Genomic DNA, 18,158 nt, shown 5'->3' with positions numbered 1-18,158 from the left:
TCACTTATTAAATTGAAATCAATTTTAGCGATACGAGCTTAAGTATTTTTTTTGTATTTTATAGAAGTGCCTATTTGGAAGAAAAGTACATAGGCACCTCTGGTACATAATTATCTGTGGTACATTGGTACCTCTGGTACATTGGTACCTCTGGTACATAATTACCTCTGGTACATAGGTACCTCTGGTACATAGGTACCTCTGGTACATAGGTACCTCTGGTACATAGGTACCTCTGGTACATAGGTACCTCTGGTACATAGGTACCTCTGGTACATAGGTACCTCTGGTACATAGGTACCTCTGGTACATAGGTACCTCTGGTACATAGGTACCTCTGGTACATAGGTACCTCTGGTACATAGGTACCTCTGGTACATAGGTACCTCTGGTACATAGGTACCTCTGGTACATAGGTACCTCTGGTACATAGGTACCTCTGGTACATAGGTACCTCTGGTACATAGGTACCTCTGGTACATAGGTACCTCTGGTACATAGGTACCTCTGGTACATAGGTACCTCTGGTACATAGGTACCTCTGGTACATAGGTACCTCTGGTACATAGGTACCTCTGGTACATAGGTACCTCTGGTACATAGGTACCTCTGGTACATTGGTACCTCTGGTACACAATTACCTCTGGTACATAGTTACCTCTGGTATATTCTCGGTACAGACAACATTTAGTGCTAGTTCGCACATAAGAAATGTACCATTTATTTCTGGCACATTTAGAGCAACACGTATTGACAGTAGCTGTAAATATTTTATGCAAAAGCGTACCTAAATAGCCTATATACTATTGTACCTATATATAGCATGGCAAATATTACAATAGAGTTAAAGGTACATAGGGAAAATGTACCAAGAAAATGATGTGGTAGTTGTGTACCTAAATTCTTACATTTGCGGCATAACCAAGGACGTGTTATGGTAATTCTGCAACACCAAACAGAAGGTACATGACATAATTGCCTGGTAATAAAATTAATAATAAATGTACCTAACTCATTTAAGAGTAAACCCCAACATCTATTTTTAAATGTACCAAAATAGTTACCTTATCATTGTAAAAATGACAGCTATGAATGGTACATATCGCTGAAGAATTGTAGGTACATTTTGGTACAATCAATCCCAATTGAATGAGCAAACGTTTTCGCATAATTACATATTAAAAACATTTATTAAAGTACAGGTGGACAGGCATACAGAGGGTACATATATTTGCATATGTGTGTAAATATCTGGTAAAAATACAAATAGTTTAAAAGAGATTCACAGTTGTCAAAATCAGTTCGGTTATTCGGCAGCTCCAGACCCTGGCACAGTCCGGGAGCTGGAGCTGGCTGGTGGAGGTGCTGCCTCCATATAAATACATGTGCAGGCATGGTTGTGCGTACGTATGCACGTAAGTATGTAAGTATGTAAGTATGTATGTAAGTATGTAAGTATATCATATGCCATTGGAGTAATCACATGAAGCCGCTGCAATTGCACAAATGGAAAAGAGCGTCGGGAGCGAGGCACAGTCTCTCGCAGGCAGTCTTAAGTGTAAGTGCTCCCAGTTTTAGGATATGAACATGTAGAGCAGAAACATGCCGATGCCAACGTAGTGACTGAGGTAGCCAGCCGCTGACCAGTGGTGCATGAAGGGCAGCTCGTGCTCCGATTCCGCGACGAGTGTTTCGTTGAGCAGCACAATGCCCAGGTAGGCCAGGTGGGATATGGCGAGCAGCGTGAAGCACAGATTGATCAGCTTCACCAGCAACGACCTCCAGCTGAGCCAGCCCAGTCGCCGCGGGCAATTGGCATAGCGACAGCGCTCGGCGCCCGGGCAGGGATTGACCGCGACGCAGGCATTGAAGAGCCTGGCCAAGTGACGACGCAGCATTGTCTCGCCCTCGGCGAACGTGGCCAGCGACAGCAGCACCAAATAGATGCGAAAGTCCATGCCGTGCAGCAGCGACGATACCAAATACGTACAGAACACGGCCACCATTGTGCTGTGGCGGGAGTGCGCCTGCTCCTGCTTGGACGTCGAGTAGACGTAGCGCTTGAGCCACTCGTGCATGGGCATGTTCCAGCAGCGGACCAGGGCACTCAACGAATGCGGCCACTCGATGCGCCAGGGACGCACGACCAGTTCGCCGAGCAGCTCCTTGGAGCGACCGCTGTGCGGCAGCGCTGTGGCGTCCAGCTGCTGCCCGGCGGCTGCCAGCTGCGCCTGGCTGAGGAAGCTAACAAAATAGTGGCTGCTGCGCACGCTCATGGCGCCGGTGTACATGAGCAGCCAGTGCGTCCAGCGGCCGGCCTGCGTCGTCTGCTCGTTTGCCGGCGCATTCAGCTCGCTAAGCGTGGGCGCAATGCAATTGCTGATGACCAACGCCACCAGGCTGAGTAGGACATTGAGCAGCATTTGGCATAGATTGCGGCGCAGCGACGGCTTGGTGTGCAGCGCATCCAAGTAGCGGGAGTAGCTTAGCCAGGGCCCCAGCGCACAGGTGGCCGGATTTAGAATGTAGCCCAGGTAGGCGACAATGTTTGGCATGTGCAATCCCGCGGCGCCTGTCGCCGCCAAGTCGAAGGCCAGCGATATGACCTTCATGTTCGTCACCATCTGCAGGCCGCGCAGCTGCGGCCAATCGTCGCGCTTCTGCCAAATGGCCAGCTCATAGATGAACTGGCTGCCAATGCTGAGCACCGCTATGGCCACGGCGCCACCTCGTCCCTTGCCCAGGCGCATCAGTTGCAGCAGCAAATAGCTAATGCCGCTGAGCAGCGTCAGGATCATCATCCGTTGGCCCAGCGTTGCATAGAGTATGCCGGCGCCGCACAGCGCATTGATGGCGTGCAGCGGTCCCAGCTTCATGCTGTTCGCCTCCTGCCATCTGCAGCTGCAGCTGCCCACGGCCACCAGGCGTGCACGCCGCGCATACAGAGCGCTAAGCAGCCGGCACACCAAACAGCCCAGCAGCAGCGGCACAATGTAGCCAGAGACTTGGGTGAGCGAGGGCAGAATGCAGTGCTGATAGCTGTCCAGCAGGCGGTACGTTACACTGGCGTAACTGTCATCGACGTAGTCGTGGCTCTCCAGACGCTCTGCGTCGAGATCAATGTATGCGTTGCCATTGCTGCCAACCTCCTCATCTGAATAGTCGTAGTACTGATAATCCATATTACACGCTCGCAACTGTTGTTCGGTGGGCCACGTACTTGCAAAATTGCACCGGCTTGCAACAGCAGCGTGGCAACTGTGTATGTAGGTGGCTCTCGGGTGGTGGTAAGTTTGATCTGTTTAATTTTTTAAAATTCGTTTCATCTTCCTAGAATTAATACCGATGCAACGATATTGTTCGTTGCGAACCACTCGTTCCACCAGTTTTAGCAACTGGCAACGATAGTTTTACGTTTCAGTTCCACTTGTCGGCCTCAGTTCTGATTGACTTGTTCTTGTATCAGCGCTGCCAGACTGTTCGAAAAAGAATTTGCTTGAAACTTCCATAAGAAATCTTTTTTTTTTTAAATTTATTGTTTGAGTTGTAATGCTATGAATGCTTGAGGTATTTCCAATTAAAAAAAGTATAAATATATAATTATATAAATGAGCTGTTTTAAAAAAATATGATTTCATAAACATTCATATCGATGAATGTCTTATAAGATTCTCATAGGAAAGACGACAATGTTGTTAAGTATTAAATTACGTTTTTTTAAACTATTGTTGCTGCGAATTATATGCAAAAAAACTATATATATAAATTTGATATTTGTTAATAAATCTGAAAAGTATTTTTACATTTATTTTTACATATTTTTCTTTAGTTAAATATTTCGGAATAAATATTAAGTAATCTTTTTCATTTTGCATTTTATTTTTTAAAACACCTTGATCATTGAGGAAACGAGTTGTATGAATGGTTTTATATATACATATGTATGTATAAATATAAAACTTATTTATTCGTATTTTATGAAACACGCCAAAGTTTCGAGGTTTAATACGACTTTAAAAATCCTTACATATTTTATTTGAGGACTTTGTACTCATTGCTTAAGCTTCAGATGTATCAGTCGATTATGTTAGCCATGCTATAAAGCTCCGCTTATTATTTATTATAAATTTAAAAGAATATATTTCGTAAGCTTGAAAAATATTGCTTCATTTGATATCTAATCAAATTTTTAAACTATTATTTTACGGCAAAGTCCCCATTTAATTTCTGATTGAGTCGATCCAATTAATTGGGTGCAGCTGCGTGATAAGCCGCTTGACTTTGTCCATGCTGGACACTGCTCGAGTCATCCGTACGGGAATGCTGCTGCCTTCTCTGCTTGCCTGTGGCGCCATCTATTGGGCAGCAGATATTGGGCTGAGCCAGAATGTTTCAGACGGGCGTAAGCGACTGCATAATAGGCGCTCGAAGTCAGTCGTATTTTTTATCACATGTGTCCTCCGATAAGCCAAGCCCCAAGGGGTGTACATAAATATAGTTTTCTTTTTCACATTTGCCATGCCCCCAAGAGGCATATATAAATTTATAAATTTAGCAGCAGTCACGTATTTCCTTAACTTTGCTTTTCTAGTTTTTTTTTTTCAACTTGCCACGCCTCCCAATGGGCGCATGCCATAAAGAAATCATTTGCTTAGCTAGCACAATTAATTAGATTGCTTGTTTATATGATTGCCAAAAGAAGTATTTTACCTGTCTCTTCCTCTTCCTATCCATATTTTTAATTATGGCAATCGTAACATCATATATATATGTATGTATTTCGTATATATAGAGAATATGTTTGCATTTTTTTTGTCAATAAAGATACCATGGAATGTACGCGTAACTTCTATTCAGTATAACAGTTTACATATGTCTGGACGCACTAGCTCCATCTGTGTGAAGATTCATGTATGGTATCAGACTAAGTATATGTAGATATATACTATGCACATATATAACATATATGTATGTTCTATAACAGTTAATATAGCTATCTATATGACACTCTGCTGCGTAGAGGCTCTCTAAAGTATAACATGTATGTATATGCTTATACTACGTGCATATGTTCATATCTATCGAGTACTTTGTATACACCTATGTAGTATAACACTTTATATTTGCACACACTTCGCCATGTGTCTATTATATTGAGTGTATATCAATTTCTCGATTGTCTCCGTACTTGATAAGATGTTATACTTTTGACATTTTTGCTCTTCCACAAATACCTACATGCAAGCATACTTGTGTGTCTGTGTGTGTGTGTGTAGGAGAGTGCGTATTTATTTTCGCACTTCAACAGTTTGTTGAACTTTGTCAACCATCTGAGAATTCTCTTGCATTCTGCAGTTGCGTGTGGCAAGCGCAAGGCGAGCCAATTAACCCATTGCAGCCGACCGACCGGCCAACCCACAAAACGAGAACGGGAACAAGAAGAACAAAGTGGAACTAACGAACGACTTTGGTCGAAATGTATGGAAATTGCTGGATTAAGCGCGGCTCTGCTAGACTGTTCCATTCTCTTCCGTTCTGTTCGGTGCGGCTTGACGGCTTATCGCGAGCCTGCCTTAAATGTTTAATGTTTTCAATGTTGTGCGCTGCTGTGTTCTGTCTGCCGACCTTGAAAACTGATAAAAAAAAAAAGAAAAAGCAACGCACGATCCGACAGCAGCAATAACAACAATAACAACAAGAGTAGCAGCAGGCAAACAAACAAGTCCGAAAAAATGTGTGCCGCTCAAGAAAACAAACACAGGCACACGTACACGCACGTAGGCATGCTCACACCACTCATACATGCACACGCACACATGTCTATGCATGTGTGTGTGTCTGTAAAACAAACTCGTTTTTTATATGCGTCGTGCGTTTATTTTGTTTTGGTTTTTAGTTTTTTTTTTAATTTTTTATTTTTTATACCAAATATCGTCTGAAGTCTAAAAAATAAGTTTTGTAGCAAAATCTTAGCTTAAGCATTTTGAATGTTTCAAAAATATAGATAGGTATATATATATATGTATATATATATATGTATATACATATATATATAGATTGTATAGTGTTCCTATAATTGGCACGTAAAATAAAATGCAAAAGTTTTGACGAGCAGAAGGCAAACACAATGTAAAAATCTTATAAGAAAAAGAAAACAAAACAAGCGAAAAATAACGAATTGTTCCTTGGAATCATAATTATTATAAGTTTAGCACTCAACGCTGGCCCACTCGAGATTGTGCTATGAAGTGGAGTAGTTGAGGTGGATGTGATTTGATTTGATTTGGTTTTGTTTGGTTTGATGTGTGTCTTGTGAGTGCTGAATGAGTGGTTGGGTGGGTGGTGCTGGTGCTGCTGCTGTCCGTGACATTGCCAATGTATGAAGAAGATGTGCAATGGCAAATGGCAAATGGCACTCAATCCTGACTGATGCCGCCCACATCCTTGCCAGCTGCCTTGCACTGCACACAGTAGCGATAGGACACCGGCTCTGGTGGCTTATCAACTGACATGGACGATTCGCTCTTGAAGCTGCTGACGACGCCGCCGCCGCCGCCGCCATTGCAGCTGCTGCTGCTGCTGCCAAACGGTGCCGGCTTGCTGTCCACCGGACTGATGGGAAAGTGCTGCCAGTGCGGACAAGGCATTTGCTTCGGTGGATGAATGGGAAACGGCATTTCGATTTTGCTCACACAAACACTGCACTTGCGAATCAAAAAAATATTTAAAAAAAAACAGACGTGCCAAAGATATGCGGCGAGGGAACCAACAACCAACAGCCAAAGACTTTGCTGGATGCAACTGCTAGTGCTGTGAGAGCTACTGCTGCATCGGACGCTCCGACTCGCTCGACAACTCGCAATCAACTGTGCGGCCGCTAGAAGCGAAGCCGCGAACGTCAACGACCAAAACAAAAACACAAAGAAGTCGGGTCGACAGATGAATGCTCTACTCATATTTAATACAATGAGTGCGTATTAAATTGGGATTTCTGTGTAAGCTAGTGATTTAGTATTATTATGCTCATAAATATTACTGTAAATATAACAAAAATGCAAAACATTTTGACCATTAAATAGTATTTATAAAAAATTTGTTTCTATTATTAATCAAAGTACTCGTCAACCTTTTGAACTTGTTTTTAGTTAATTTTTACTCTTATCTATTATATATATATATATATATATATATATATATATATATTAATATATATATATATATATATATATATATATATATATATATATATATATATATATATATATATATATAATATATGTATATATTAAAATTAATAAAGCCTGTTTCTCAAAGCGTATGCTCAAGCCAGAGTTGTTTGCATCGGTTAGGGCACGACAACTAAAATCAATATGCGCTGCTGCGGCGACCGGCAAAAAGCAACTCAGCTGGTCGGGCGGGCTCGTCTAGCCAACGAAGAAGAAGCAGGAGCAGCAGGCGAACGGGCTACAGCAACACTGCGAACAAAACGAACACAAAGAGAGCGCGCAAAAAAGAGCGGAAGAGAGAGGGAGCAACAGTTAACGAAATACTTTTGATGCCTTGAAGTGCAGGGCTGTCTTTGTCTGCGCTTTGCGGGTGGAATGACTTTTGAATCTTAAGTCTTATGCACTCTTCGTTTCGTTTCTTTTTATGTGGTGGGCGGTGACTGGCGACGGGTGCGCTTCTTATACGTTTTGTGGTTATGCTTTGTTTGTCCAGCCGTTTGCAGTCTTATGCTCGTCTGCGGACTTTGCCCGCTCGCATTGCAAGCTGGAACTGGCGTTCCCGTTCCGGGTTGCGCGCCAACTGCGGGTCTGGGTCTGAAATGTTGTTAACCTCAGAGCGCTTTGTTCGCCTTACATACATATACAATTTAATAGAGTTGCTCAAGAGTTAGTCATGCCCGTAAAGGAATTACAGCGGGTCATGTGCTGACCGCTAGTAAAATACAATTAATTACAAAAGTATGTACCTATTTAGACACAAGACGCATAATATAGTTCCGCTTTAATATAGTTTACTTTACTGTACATAAGTAAAGTCAGTCGAAGCTGAGTTTAACTTATATTTAACAACATCACTAGACACTTCCTATGAGCAGAAAGTCCAAATAGTCATTCTAATTGAATAAGTTATTTTTTTTTTGTCTATCAATTACATATATGCATGGATTTACAACTGAGTATTTGTAGAAACATATATATATGAAGCTGGACTTAAATAAATATTTGTTTTTCCTTCTTTAGTAGCCACTAATATTTTTGTGAACACAGCTATATATATGTGTATCTATATAAGATCTGTAGACGTATTTCCTCTATATTATTTTCTATAAAACTCTCCAGCTTGACTCTTATATGATGTGATATGAATTGGATCTTTTAACCCAAGCCCCCATGCAGCTGCCCATAAAATAAAATTTGGAAATGTCTTTGATGTTATTCATTAGGTTTTTATTAAACTTATGGGTTAGTCCAATACAATTATGTTTAAGCATTTATAATATCCTCGTGCACTGCCCGTCCCTGGGGACAGCCGTTCACATCGCTCGTTCTTTAGCTATTCATGCATTTACAATTTTATTAGACTCGCAATTATACAATTATTTTCACGTTCGATCTTACACTTAGTTTGATATAACATAAAAAAAATATCTATATATATATATATGTATATAGAGACATATATCTACTTATGTGTGTGTGTGTGTGTTTGTGTGTATGTACGTATTTTTCTAAAATGACTTCTTACAGCTGAAGAGACGTTGGCTAAGTGCCGAAGATTACAAAAATTTAACATTTTCGATTTAATTTTTCTTGTTTTTGTGTTTTGCCTTTGTTTATTATTCATTTAATATTAATATCATATCTTACGCTTAGGATTATATAAAAAAAAACCCTTTACATCGATAAAAATTAAATTATTTCGCTTCTTGTATAATTGTATAAATATTTTGCTTAAACAATTTCCTACATTTTTTATTTTTTATATTTGCAATTTATAAATATATAGATTTTTATATATTTATATTATGTTTTTAATTTTTATTTATTTTTTATATTTATATATAATATATTTAAGATTCGTTTCGCTTGATGCTGATGTAAAGTAATATGCGTTACATTTGTTTAAAGTAAGCTAGGTGCTATTACAGTAGATTATTTATTGTATTAAATTTAGACTAAAGTTTATAAACAATAACTTGACAAACATTTGATTCGCAAATCTTCATCTCATCGTAACGCCTTCATTTTGTCGCTAGGGAAATATATATACAAAACAAAGTCGATCCCAGAATGTGCCACTGAATGTTTTGAGAGTTGAGAGATTCAAAATGCAAGTTAATTAATGTGATACAAATATAATAAGTAGATGCAATAGATCTAGTACTAGATAGATATATATTGAGAGAGACAGAGAGAGAGAGAGAGAAGTTTGTAGCTGAAGTTGGAGTTGGAAAGATATTGAGAATCGAATCAAAGCTTAAACATTTTTTTTTCAAAGAAATCATAATTCGAACACCTGAGTTTATATATATATATAAATCGTCTATGTATGTGTGTATGTGTTTGTCTATATATCATAAAGATTATAATTATTTTTAAGCTTTTCAAATGTGTTTTTTTTTTCATTTTTGTTAGAGTTGAATTTGAATAATTGTGCCGAGCGCTTGGAGTACCTACGATCTACCGTGTTAATACCTACGTCGGGGCTCTGGTTTGCTCTCGTATATATATACATACATATATATATATATATAATGATATATATGAAATTGCATAAATATGTTACATAGAGTTAAGAGTCGTCCTTGACTGCTCGGCTAACTGAAGATCAATTTGTATTTAACTGACTTTTATTGCTGCTGTTGTTGTTGTTGTTGTTGTCATTGTGCAATCAAACCTAATCGTAATACACATTAAATTTATATATACTATATATACTAGATATATATATATCTGTATATATATGTAAGCTAACTAAACTAAACAGACAAATAAAATATATAAAAAAAATCTTTAAATAATATTAATGTTAATTAACAAAAAAGTCAATTGAATTAAAAAAAAAAAATGACACGGTCAAGTGACTGCGTTAGCTGCCTTATGAGGCGTTCGATGCGGGCAGCGCCACCGGCGCCTTGCGATAGTAAATATTGGCGCCCTTAATGGGCAGCGGATGCGCCTCGGTGTTGAAGACCCACTCGTCCAGCGGCAGCACGGAGTCGTCTGAGAACAGCAAGTACAGATACTAAAGAGAGCAGAGGACAGACAGACTTGTATTAGTTAGTGCGACTCAGCTTGGACTTAGTGTGGTGCCCACCTTGAGCGTCTCAGCTAGGAAGAAGCTCTGCTGCACATCGTCCTTCTGCGGCTCCTGCTGGTAGACATTGCGCAGGCCGCAGTAGCCGTGCGGCGTACGACAATGCTTCTCCAGGGCCAGCACCGCCTGCCAGCCCCAGTCGCGATACTTCTGATCGTGCGTCAGCCGCCAGAGCACAAAGTAACTTTCAAATGTCTCCGGCCGGAGTATATAGTATTTCTCCTGCGAGCGCAACGCGCGGGCCTCAGCTGCATCGCTGAAGCTACAGGCAAAGAGAGGAAGGATTAGCAACGTTGCGGGCAGAGAATAAACATAATGTCGACTAACCGGAACGCCTCGGGTCCCAGCTGGGTGGGTGCACGTATATAGCTCTCGTGGCAGGTGTTGGTAATGCCCTTGCCCACCTCCATGTATTTGTCCGAGTGCTGGTTCTGGCGCGTAGCTGCGCCCAATGCAAAGAGGCCGCCTGAAGCATTGGAATATTAATATTAGTACAGATAAGATGCCATATCCAAGTGCACATTACTTACCCGAGAAGCAGGCCAGATGATCCATTTTATGCTCCAGCCGATCGAACTTCAGATCGGACACATAGGTCAGTCCATTGGGGCTGATGCGCACCATTTTGTCCATAATCGCCAGCATCGCGTCGTCGTACATTTCGCGCGCCTCCTCGTCCGTCTGGCCGGACTGGAGCCAGGCCTTTAGCAAGTACTCGTAGTAGCTGTCACCCAAGGCGCCCAGCGACATGTGCTCTGCAGGGGTCGAAGGGTCAGAGGGTCAGAGGGTCAGAGGGTCAGAGGGTCAGGGAGTTACAATACTAAGCGATGATCTACTTACGCTGGCCCCATTTGCCTGTTTTGGGGTTAAGGAAGTTGGGATAGAGTCCCTTGGGCTTCTCAATCTCCTTGAGCACCTGGCGTATGGTCTGCACGCGCTCCCGATACAAGGGGTTGCCCGTTATGTCGCTCAGATAGGCAAACTCCAGATGGAGCGTGCCGAACTCGGAGAGAATCGAGCTGCCACCGGAAGCCCAGCCATAGTTCTTGGCCATGCCCGTCTTGGTGTTGACCAGGGCATACGGTATACCCGTGGGCGTTTGAAAGGCCGGCAGCAACTTGTCGGCAACATGTTGCGCCTTCTCCTTGTACATGGGATCCCCGGTGAAGGCGTACAGCGTCAGCATGCCGCCCACAAAGCGTATATTCGTCTCGAAGACGGACAGCTCGGCGCTGATGTTATCCAGCGAGAACCTGCGCTCAATCCAGTCGCGTCCCTCCTTGTACTCCTTCTCCAGGCCCATAATATACAGCGTGTCCAGGCCATCCACAATTGTGGCGCCCAGATCGTACGAGCCAAATATGCTGCCCGAGTGCGGGCGCTGCGACAATGGTCGCAGCTCGTTCTTGCCCCAAGCATACAATTTGTAGTTGTGCCAGGCGTGCTCCATCATCTGCAATTAGCACAAAGGACACAATGATAAGTTCAGTTCTGGCACAATCTGATCTGGTTCATCATCTCTCAGTTTTGGCAACTTCAGCTGGCAAAATGCTAATGCGACGCGAATTCAAGTGGCACAGGTCGAGGCGCTAGTGCTCGACTAGGAGCTACACCAAGCTCTGACTGTGCTGCACCTGATGGAATGATGATGGAATATGCAGCACGGATATCAACATTTAAGGCACTTTGTGAAAATATAAAGGAAAATTGTCAAAAATTCTCATGAAACTAAATGCAAAATTTCAAGGCACTCGCTTCAAGGACTAAGGACTGACCACGTTTTCAATCGATTGCAATGAAATGGGAACATTTATAGACTATATAAAACAATATATCTATATATATATATATCATATTGGGTTACCCATGAAAAAGTGTCAAGTATACAGCTGAGATCGCCGCGCTGAGACCTATGGACAGTCGGACAGTCGGACAGATTGAAGGAAAAACAGAGCTAGATCGACTCGGCTGTTTGTTCTGTATTTTATGCGTACTGCCACGCCTCCTGCTGGTTGTTATATGCATTCTAAATTAAATTTCCATATAAAACAAGTAAAATTGCTCGACTAGTAGATACCCTGTAGCATGGGAACCCGGCGGAATTCTAATCAGCTCAATAGTTCCAAGGCAAATTTTTCGGGCGTAATGTTCACATTCCTATTGTTGTGCTCAAGCATAAGTGCCTAGCATTTCAAATGCAATGTTTGCAAACTTGGGGAAAGGCAAAGGTATTCACATTCAAAATAAAAAATCCCATTTATACAAAATCTTTCTCTAATGAATGAAACCTACGCGATAACTCTTAAGACGCGATTCAAGCTACGCTTAAAACAAATAAAGTTAAAAGATCGATATTTATCGTTAAGTGAGATGAGTTATCGAAATAAAGTGATAAGCTCGCTTTGCATATATCTATCAAATTTCAAGTCGCTAGCTTTTGTGGTTCACGAGATCGCTGCACGGACAGGCACTTAGACGGACGGACGGACTGATCTAGCCATGTCCGATCATCTCAGCTCATATACCTAATGAGCGCTGCCACGCCTACTTCTGCCTGTTACAGTTTCACGAAGCCAACATACCCTCATTTCCCATTTGCGCTGGGTATAAAAAGCAATTCGCAAATTGAAACAGCGACGATGCGTAGGGGCTAGACCCGTGCTTAGTTATTGCCCCATAAGTTCTGATTACTACCAACGATTCATATTCATAGTAACTATAAGTTGCTCGTAGCCAGCCTCTGGTAGTTAGCTGATATGAATTGGCCTGCGCGAATGCATGGCAATGCGAAAGGCTTGGCTTTAATAGTGGAACTGCACTTTAAGCGAGCTGCATTAACTTGTTTTTCGTTCGCTGACTTCCCTTTCAGAGTGTGCAGCTACCCAGTCCAATTGGAATTGGATACACAAAAGAATACCACACAGACACACACGCAGGCCAAACACGTGTAACTGTGAAAACTGTTAACAAAATGGACAACGCGAAATTTTGTTTTCGGCTGCTGTTCATTTGCAGGCTAAAAGCAGCGCTTGCTTTGCCTTCTGGCAGACCGCCCGCCCGTGCATCCAAGCCACTCGACAGTCGTTGGCGCCCCCGGCCACAGGCCACCTGCAGCCAGCCCATCTAAGCACACGCCCTGCCCCTTACCTGCCGCTAACCCGCCAGGGCCAGCAGCGCAGCGCAGCGCAGCATAATTTGGCATTGCATACTTTCGAGCGCATTTTTTGAGAAATTAAATTACGAGCGAAAAAACACACAGACAAGCCTGAAAATAAAATTGGAGAATTTATGAAGCCAAAGAAGTGCGCGGCTAGCAGACACCCTGTAGCTGCCAGCGAACATGGTCCGACTGCAAGTTGTGAGAAATAGTTATAAAAGCAAATTTTCATTTTGCTGCTGTTCGCCTGACTGCAGGGTATAAATATTAACATTAAACAAAAAAAAAAAAGCCATCGTGCACGCCTGCTGGGCTACAGCGATTCAGCGTGGCCCCGGGCCCAGTGGCGGCGCTGCCTCCCCTCGCCTTTGTGGGCCCCGTCGCTGGGCTCTTTGTGTGTTGCCCGTTGCGGATCTCGCTTTGGTCGCTCGGTTGCGGAGCTTTTTGAAGGCAATGCAAATATTAACAGTTTTCCGGTAATTAATTAAACTCGGACACGACGTTCGCACAGCTCACCTCGCCGGTTAGGGGCCACGTGGAGGTTCAAGGCCCGCAAGCCCCATTGTCAGCGAGTTGTCCTGCGACCGCCACTCACAAGCTGCCGCCAGATGATGTCGCACACCTTTGCACAAGCAACCCGTTGGCTTGCGCCTTAAAGCCCAAATAAATTCACGTCTATGAAAATGCAAATGGCGCACACAACTCACACACACACACACACACACACACACACACACACACACACACACACACACACACACACACACATATACATATACACAAAGGCAGCAAAAGGCGCAAGGCACACACAATACTACAAAATTCTTATTAGAATTTCACACTTTGAGTTTCAATTGGAATTTGCTTTAACTAAATTCAAGTATTTCCAATGGATTCCAACTAGAAATGTACAAAAAACAAATTCCAATTTGCTACAAAGAAAGAGCGTTTATATTAGAGATATATTTGTAGCTTTATATATATATATGTATATATATATATTATTACTATATTCTACGAGGTCTGTTCAAAAAGTTTTGGGTTTCTGTTGCTAAGTTTTCGAAATATTTGGCCAAAATCAAGACGCCATCAGCCCAGCTCTGGTCATTATCGAGTCACAAGAAAAAAACTTGATTATATTTTGCTTTACTGCTCGAACAGCCCTCCCAAGTGCAGTTCAGTTTGGCTAACATGCTTAATGAGTCGCATCTAATTAGAGGCTTGACTGGAGCTGCGTTGGCGTCATGTGCTTTATGTTTATTTATCCAATGCGCTTGTTCGCCTAGACATATTAACTGCCGTTAATTAAGCCAAACTTGGGCACAGTGAATGATGTGTGAGCAGCAGCAGCAGCAGCAGCAGCAGCAGCAGTAAATAATCAGCTTGACTAATTTGAACGGAAATTGCTTGATGGCTTTGACTGATTGATTGAATATTTTTGCACGCTGTTAGCCAAACTGAAGTGGAATTCGCTTGGCACACGTAGCGCCCGCTTGTGTATGCAGCTGTAGTTTCAGTTTTGTGCGTCTTCATTACGAATTAAGTTATATCCTTGAAATGTGCAAACGTCGCACGGAACGTGCTTCGCTTAATGCGTATATGTTGATGGCAGTGCGTGCGTCTGTGTGTGTGTGTATGTGTGTGTGTGTGTTAAACATCATTTCCGCAACGAGACGTGAAAACGTGCAGGACCACTGCGGCGCGTCTCGTCATATGTCACACATGCCCCAAAATGCCGCACATAGCAGTTGCATCCTTCCGCCTCCTGCCACACTCTCTCTGGGGAGCGGCGGCAGGCCAGCGACGAGTTTAGTCGTTTTTCTTGTTGTTTCTGTTTTTTGGCTTCTGGCCCGATTATGTACTTGACCTGGCAAAGTCGACGCAACTGCGGCAGTGGCTGTGGCTGCGGCTGCAGATGTGCAAAGTTAGCGGCATGCGCCGCATGACGACATTGCCACTGCCACTGCCACTGCCACTGCCATTAATTTGATCAGGATTTAATTGCCACTTCTAGCGGCGACTTAAGCGAAAAGTTCAAATTGCCTTCAAAAAACAAGGGGGGAAGGGGGAGGGGGGAGGCGGAGAGTTAGGGAGCTACTGGCTTGGCTTAATTTAATGCAAATTTCAAATGCAACTTTAACAGCAACAGAAAACTTTTCTGGCCAAAAACTTTGCCGCTTAATGCCGCAGGGCCGCAAAACAATGCAAATGGCAGCGAGCTAACTGAAAGCAAAAGGGGTAGATGCAGGGGTAAGGGGCGAGGGGTGGCATAACTTTAAAATGTTTTCTTTTTTATTTTGGGAAATTATGCAAACACCAACACACACGCACATAGAGACAGAGAGAGAGAGAGAGAGAGAGAGAGAGAGAGAGAGAAGTTCACACAAAAGTTTTTGGCTAACTCTTTGGCCGAGACTAAGGGAATATAATTTGCTTGGGGCCATAAAATAATGCGAAAGACGACGCGTCGCTGCTGTTGAATATCTAGCAGAAAAGGCAGCGCACACCCACGCACACACACGCACACACACACACACACACAGCAACTATTTGTCTAGTTAAGTTTTGCATGCTTTCTTAGCGACAGAATATGAAGTCGAACTTAACTGAAAAAAAAGAGCAGCAGCAATAACAACAAGCAGCATGTGTGTGTGTGTGTGTGTGTGTGTGTGTGTGTGTGTGTGTGTGTGTGTGTGTGTGTGTGTGTCAGGAGGCAAAAAAGAGAAACTGGCAAACTATTAGGCAAATATGAGCTTGTATTGGTAGAACAACAGCAAGGCGAAAGTTTTCCTAACGGCATCAAGCTGAGCGAACGTCTTGGGCTTGCCAGTCGCCAGGTAGCTGCTAGGCAGGGCAGGGCAGGTAAAACAACGTGATTGCTAAGAGGGCCGAGCAAAGCTCCAAAGAATTCTTTCTTTTCAAATATTTCGAAACTTTACAAACAAGTTTTATATTTAAAACGATTACGACAAAAAAGATTTCATAAATCAGGTATATATAGCATATAGATAGAATCGGCAGCTATATAATATATATACATGATTCGGCGCAATGTATAGCTTTTACTATAAAAATAGGTATTCAAATTGGCTTAAATATGGACAAGTTCAATTGAACTAGTCAGTAAAATGAATGGTTCCAATGAGCATAAATTACGCTCTTTTGATCAAGTGTATATCATGATATGAACTAGAGAATTTTGGAACTAAACTAAATAATTTGACAAATCAGAAAATAGAGAAGTTCAATTGAACTAGTCAGTAAAGTGAATGGTTCCAATGAGCATAAATTATATGATTTTCTGAGTTATTCAATTGTTCATTCTTTTGATCAAGTTTATATCATGATATGAACTAGAGAATTTTGGAACTAAACTAAATAATTTGACAAATCAGAAAATAGAGAAGTTCAATTGAACTAGTCAGTAAAGTGAATGGTTCCAATGAGCATAAATTATATGATTTTCTGAGTTATTCAATTGTTCATTCTTTTGATCAAGTTTATATCATGATATGAACTAGAGAATTTTGGAACTAAACTAAATAATTTGACAAATCAGAAAATAGAGAAGTTCAATTGAACTCGTCAGTAAAGTGAATGGTTCCAATGAGCATAAATTATATGATTTTCTGAGTTATTCAATTGTTCATTCTTTTGATCAAGTTTATATCATGATATGAACTAGAGAATTTTGGAACTAAACTAAAAGATTTGACAAATCAGAAAATATGAACTAGAAAATTTCGGAACTAAACTAAAAGATTTGACAAATCAGAAAATAGAGAAGTTCAATTGAACTAGTCAGTAAAGTGAATGGTTCCAATGAGCATAAATTATATGATTTTCTGAGTTATTCCATTGCTCATGAGCAATACGTTCTTTTGAGTTGATTAAGTATAATATATAATACATATATATATATATATATATATATCGATTTAATTGGAACAATATGGGCTTAAGCAAAGTATATAGAATTTGTATTGTACTGAAATTTGCTTAAATACAGAAATGTTCAATTGAACTGGTTACTAAATGAACTGATGAACAGTTCAGTTGAGCATATATAATTTTTTTATTGCTGTTTTATTTGCAATCTGTCTTATACTAGACAATAAACAAATTTGTTAACCATAATTTTACGTAACCGTATGGCTTGGGCTCCAATGAGATCAATCCATATATTTAGCTGCTTTACATATTTATCTATTTCTGTGGGGTAGGTCTGGGACATGTAATCTTTTGAGTCGGCTGTGGTTGCTTGAGTCATCCAGTAGTCTTAGTGCTAAGAGCATATATGAGAGAATTTCTATTGTTCATGAGCTAAACGTTATTTTGAGCCAGTCAGCTTGAACTTTTGAACTTTTAAACCTTTGAACTACTAAATCAAATGAACGAAACAATAATAAATAATAATAAATAATAATAAAAAATATAAATAATAAATAATGATGATGCAGTTACTATAACAAAGTGAATCAGCATGGAAATGCGATCACGTCTTGAGGCTAGAGCTGCCAGCTGAAAGATATCTTGAGTCACTAAAGCACTATCGGAACTGATATCGACAGCTTGATGTCGCAGCCTTAGTTAGATGTTCGATGTTCGATGTTTAATCTACTCAGATTTTGTTTACGTTCGTTTGTAATGAGCACAAAAATGTTTTGTGACGCATTCC

The 18,158-nt window shown here is 41.4% G+C and overlaps 3 protein-coding genes across 9 annotated transcripts in view; all 3 read right to left on the bottom strand.

Moving 5' to 3' along the window:
- Positions 1-1,521: 1,521 nt before the first annotated feature.
- LOC111593036 (protein-serine O-palmitoleoyltransferase porcupine) lies at positions 1,522-3,497 on the bottom strand. Its single transcript, XM_023305602.2, has one exon. It carries the CDS (start codon positions 3,180-3,182, stop codon positions 1,575-1,577), a length of 1,608 nt encoding a protein of 535 aa, XP_023161370.2. The 5' UTR covers positions 3,183-3,497; the 3' UTR covers positions 1,522-1,574.
- A 2,552-nt stretch (positions 3,498-6,049) lies between these two features.
- On the bottom strand, positions 6,050-6,894 carry LOC111593057. The gene has a single exon (XM_023305631.2). It carries the CDS (start codon positions 6,675-6,677, stop codon positions 6,417-6,419), a length of 261 nt encoding a protein of 86 aa, XP_023161399.1. The 5' UTR covers positions 6,678-6,894; the 3' UTR covers positions 6,050-6,416.
- Positions 6,895-10,081: 3,187 nt separating this feature from the next.
- The window catches only part of LOC111593076 (mannosyl-oligosaccharide alpha-1,2-mannosidase IA), a 63,503-nt gene continuing 55,426 nt past the window's right edge, over positions 10,082-18,158 (bottom strand). For all 7 annotated transcript variants that reach the window (XM_023305656.2, XM_023305658.2, XM_023305657.2 and 4 more), the window contains 5 exons: positions 11,164-11,776; positions 10,854-11,078; positions 10,651-10,789; positions 10,324-10,585; positions 10,082-10,251 (listed from right to left, as the gene is read on the bottom strand). In XM_023305656.2, the coding sequence (XP_023161424.1) occupies positions 10,105-10,251; positions 10,324-10,585; positions 10,651-10,789; positions 10,854-11,078; positions 11,164-11,776 (1,386 nt within the window). In that variant the 3' untranslated portion in view covers positions 10,082-10,104. The remainder of the gene's footprint in view (positions 10,252-10,323; positions 10,586-10,650; positions 10,790-10,853; positions 11,079-11,163; positions 11,777-18,158) is intronic.

Source organism: Drosophila hydei, unplaced genomic scaffold (genome assembly GCF_003285905.1).
Source record: "Drosophila hydei strain 15085-1641.00,03,60 unplaced genomic scaffold, DhydRS2 tig00000426-arrow-arrow-pilon, whole genome shotgun sequence".
In the NCBI taxonomy this organism is placed as follows: domain Eukaryota; kingdom Metazoa; phylum Arthropoda; class Insecta; order Diptera; family Drosophilidae; genus Drosophila; species Drosophila hydei.
Note: the sequence above shows the minus strand (reverse complement) of the source record. Positions and strands in the feature narration are given on the sequence as shown.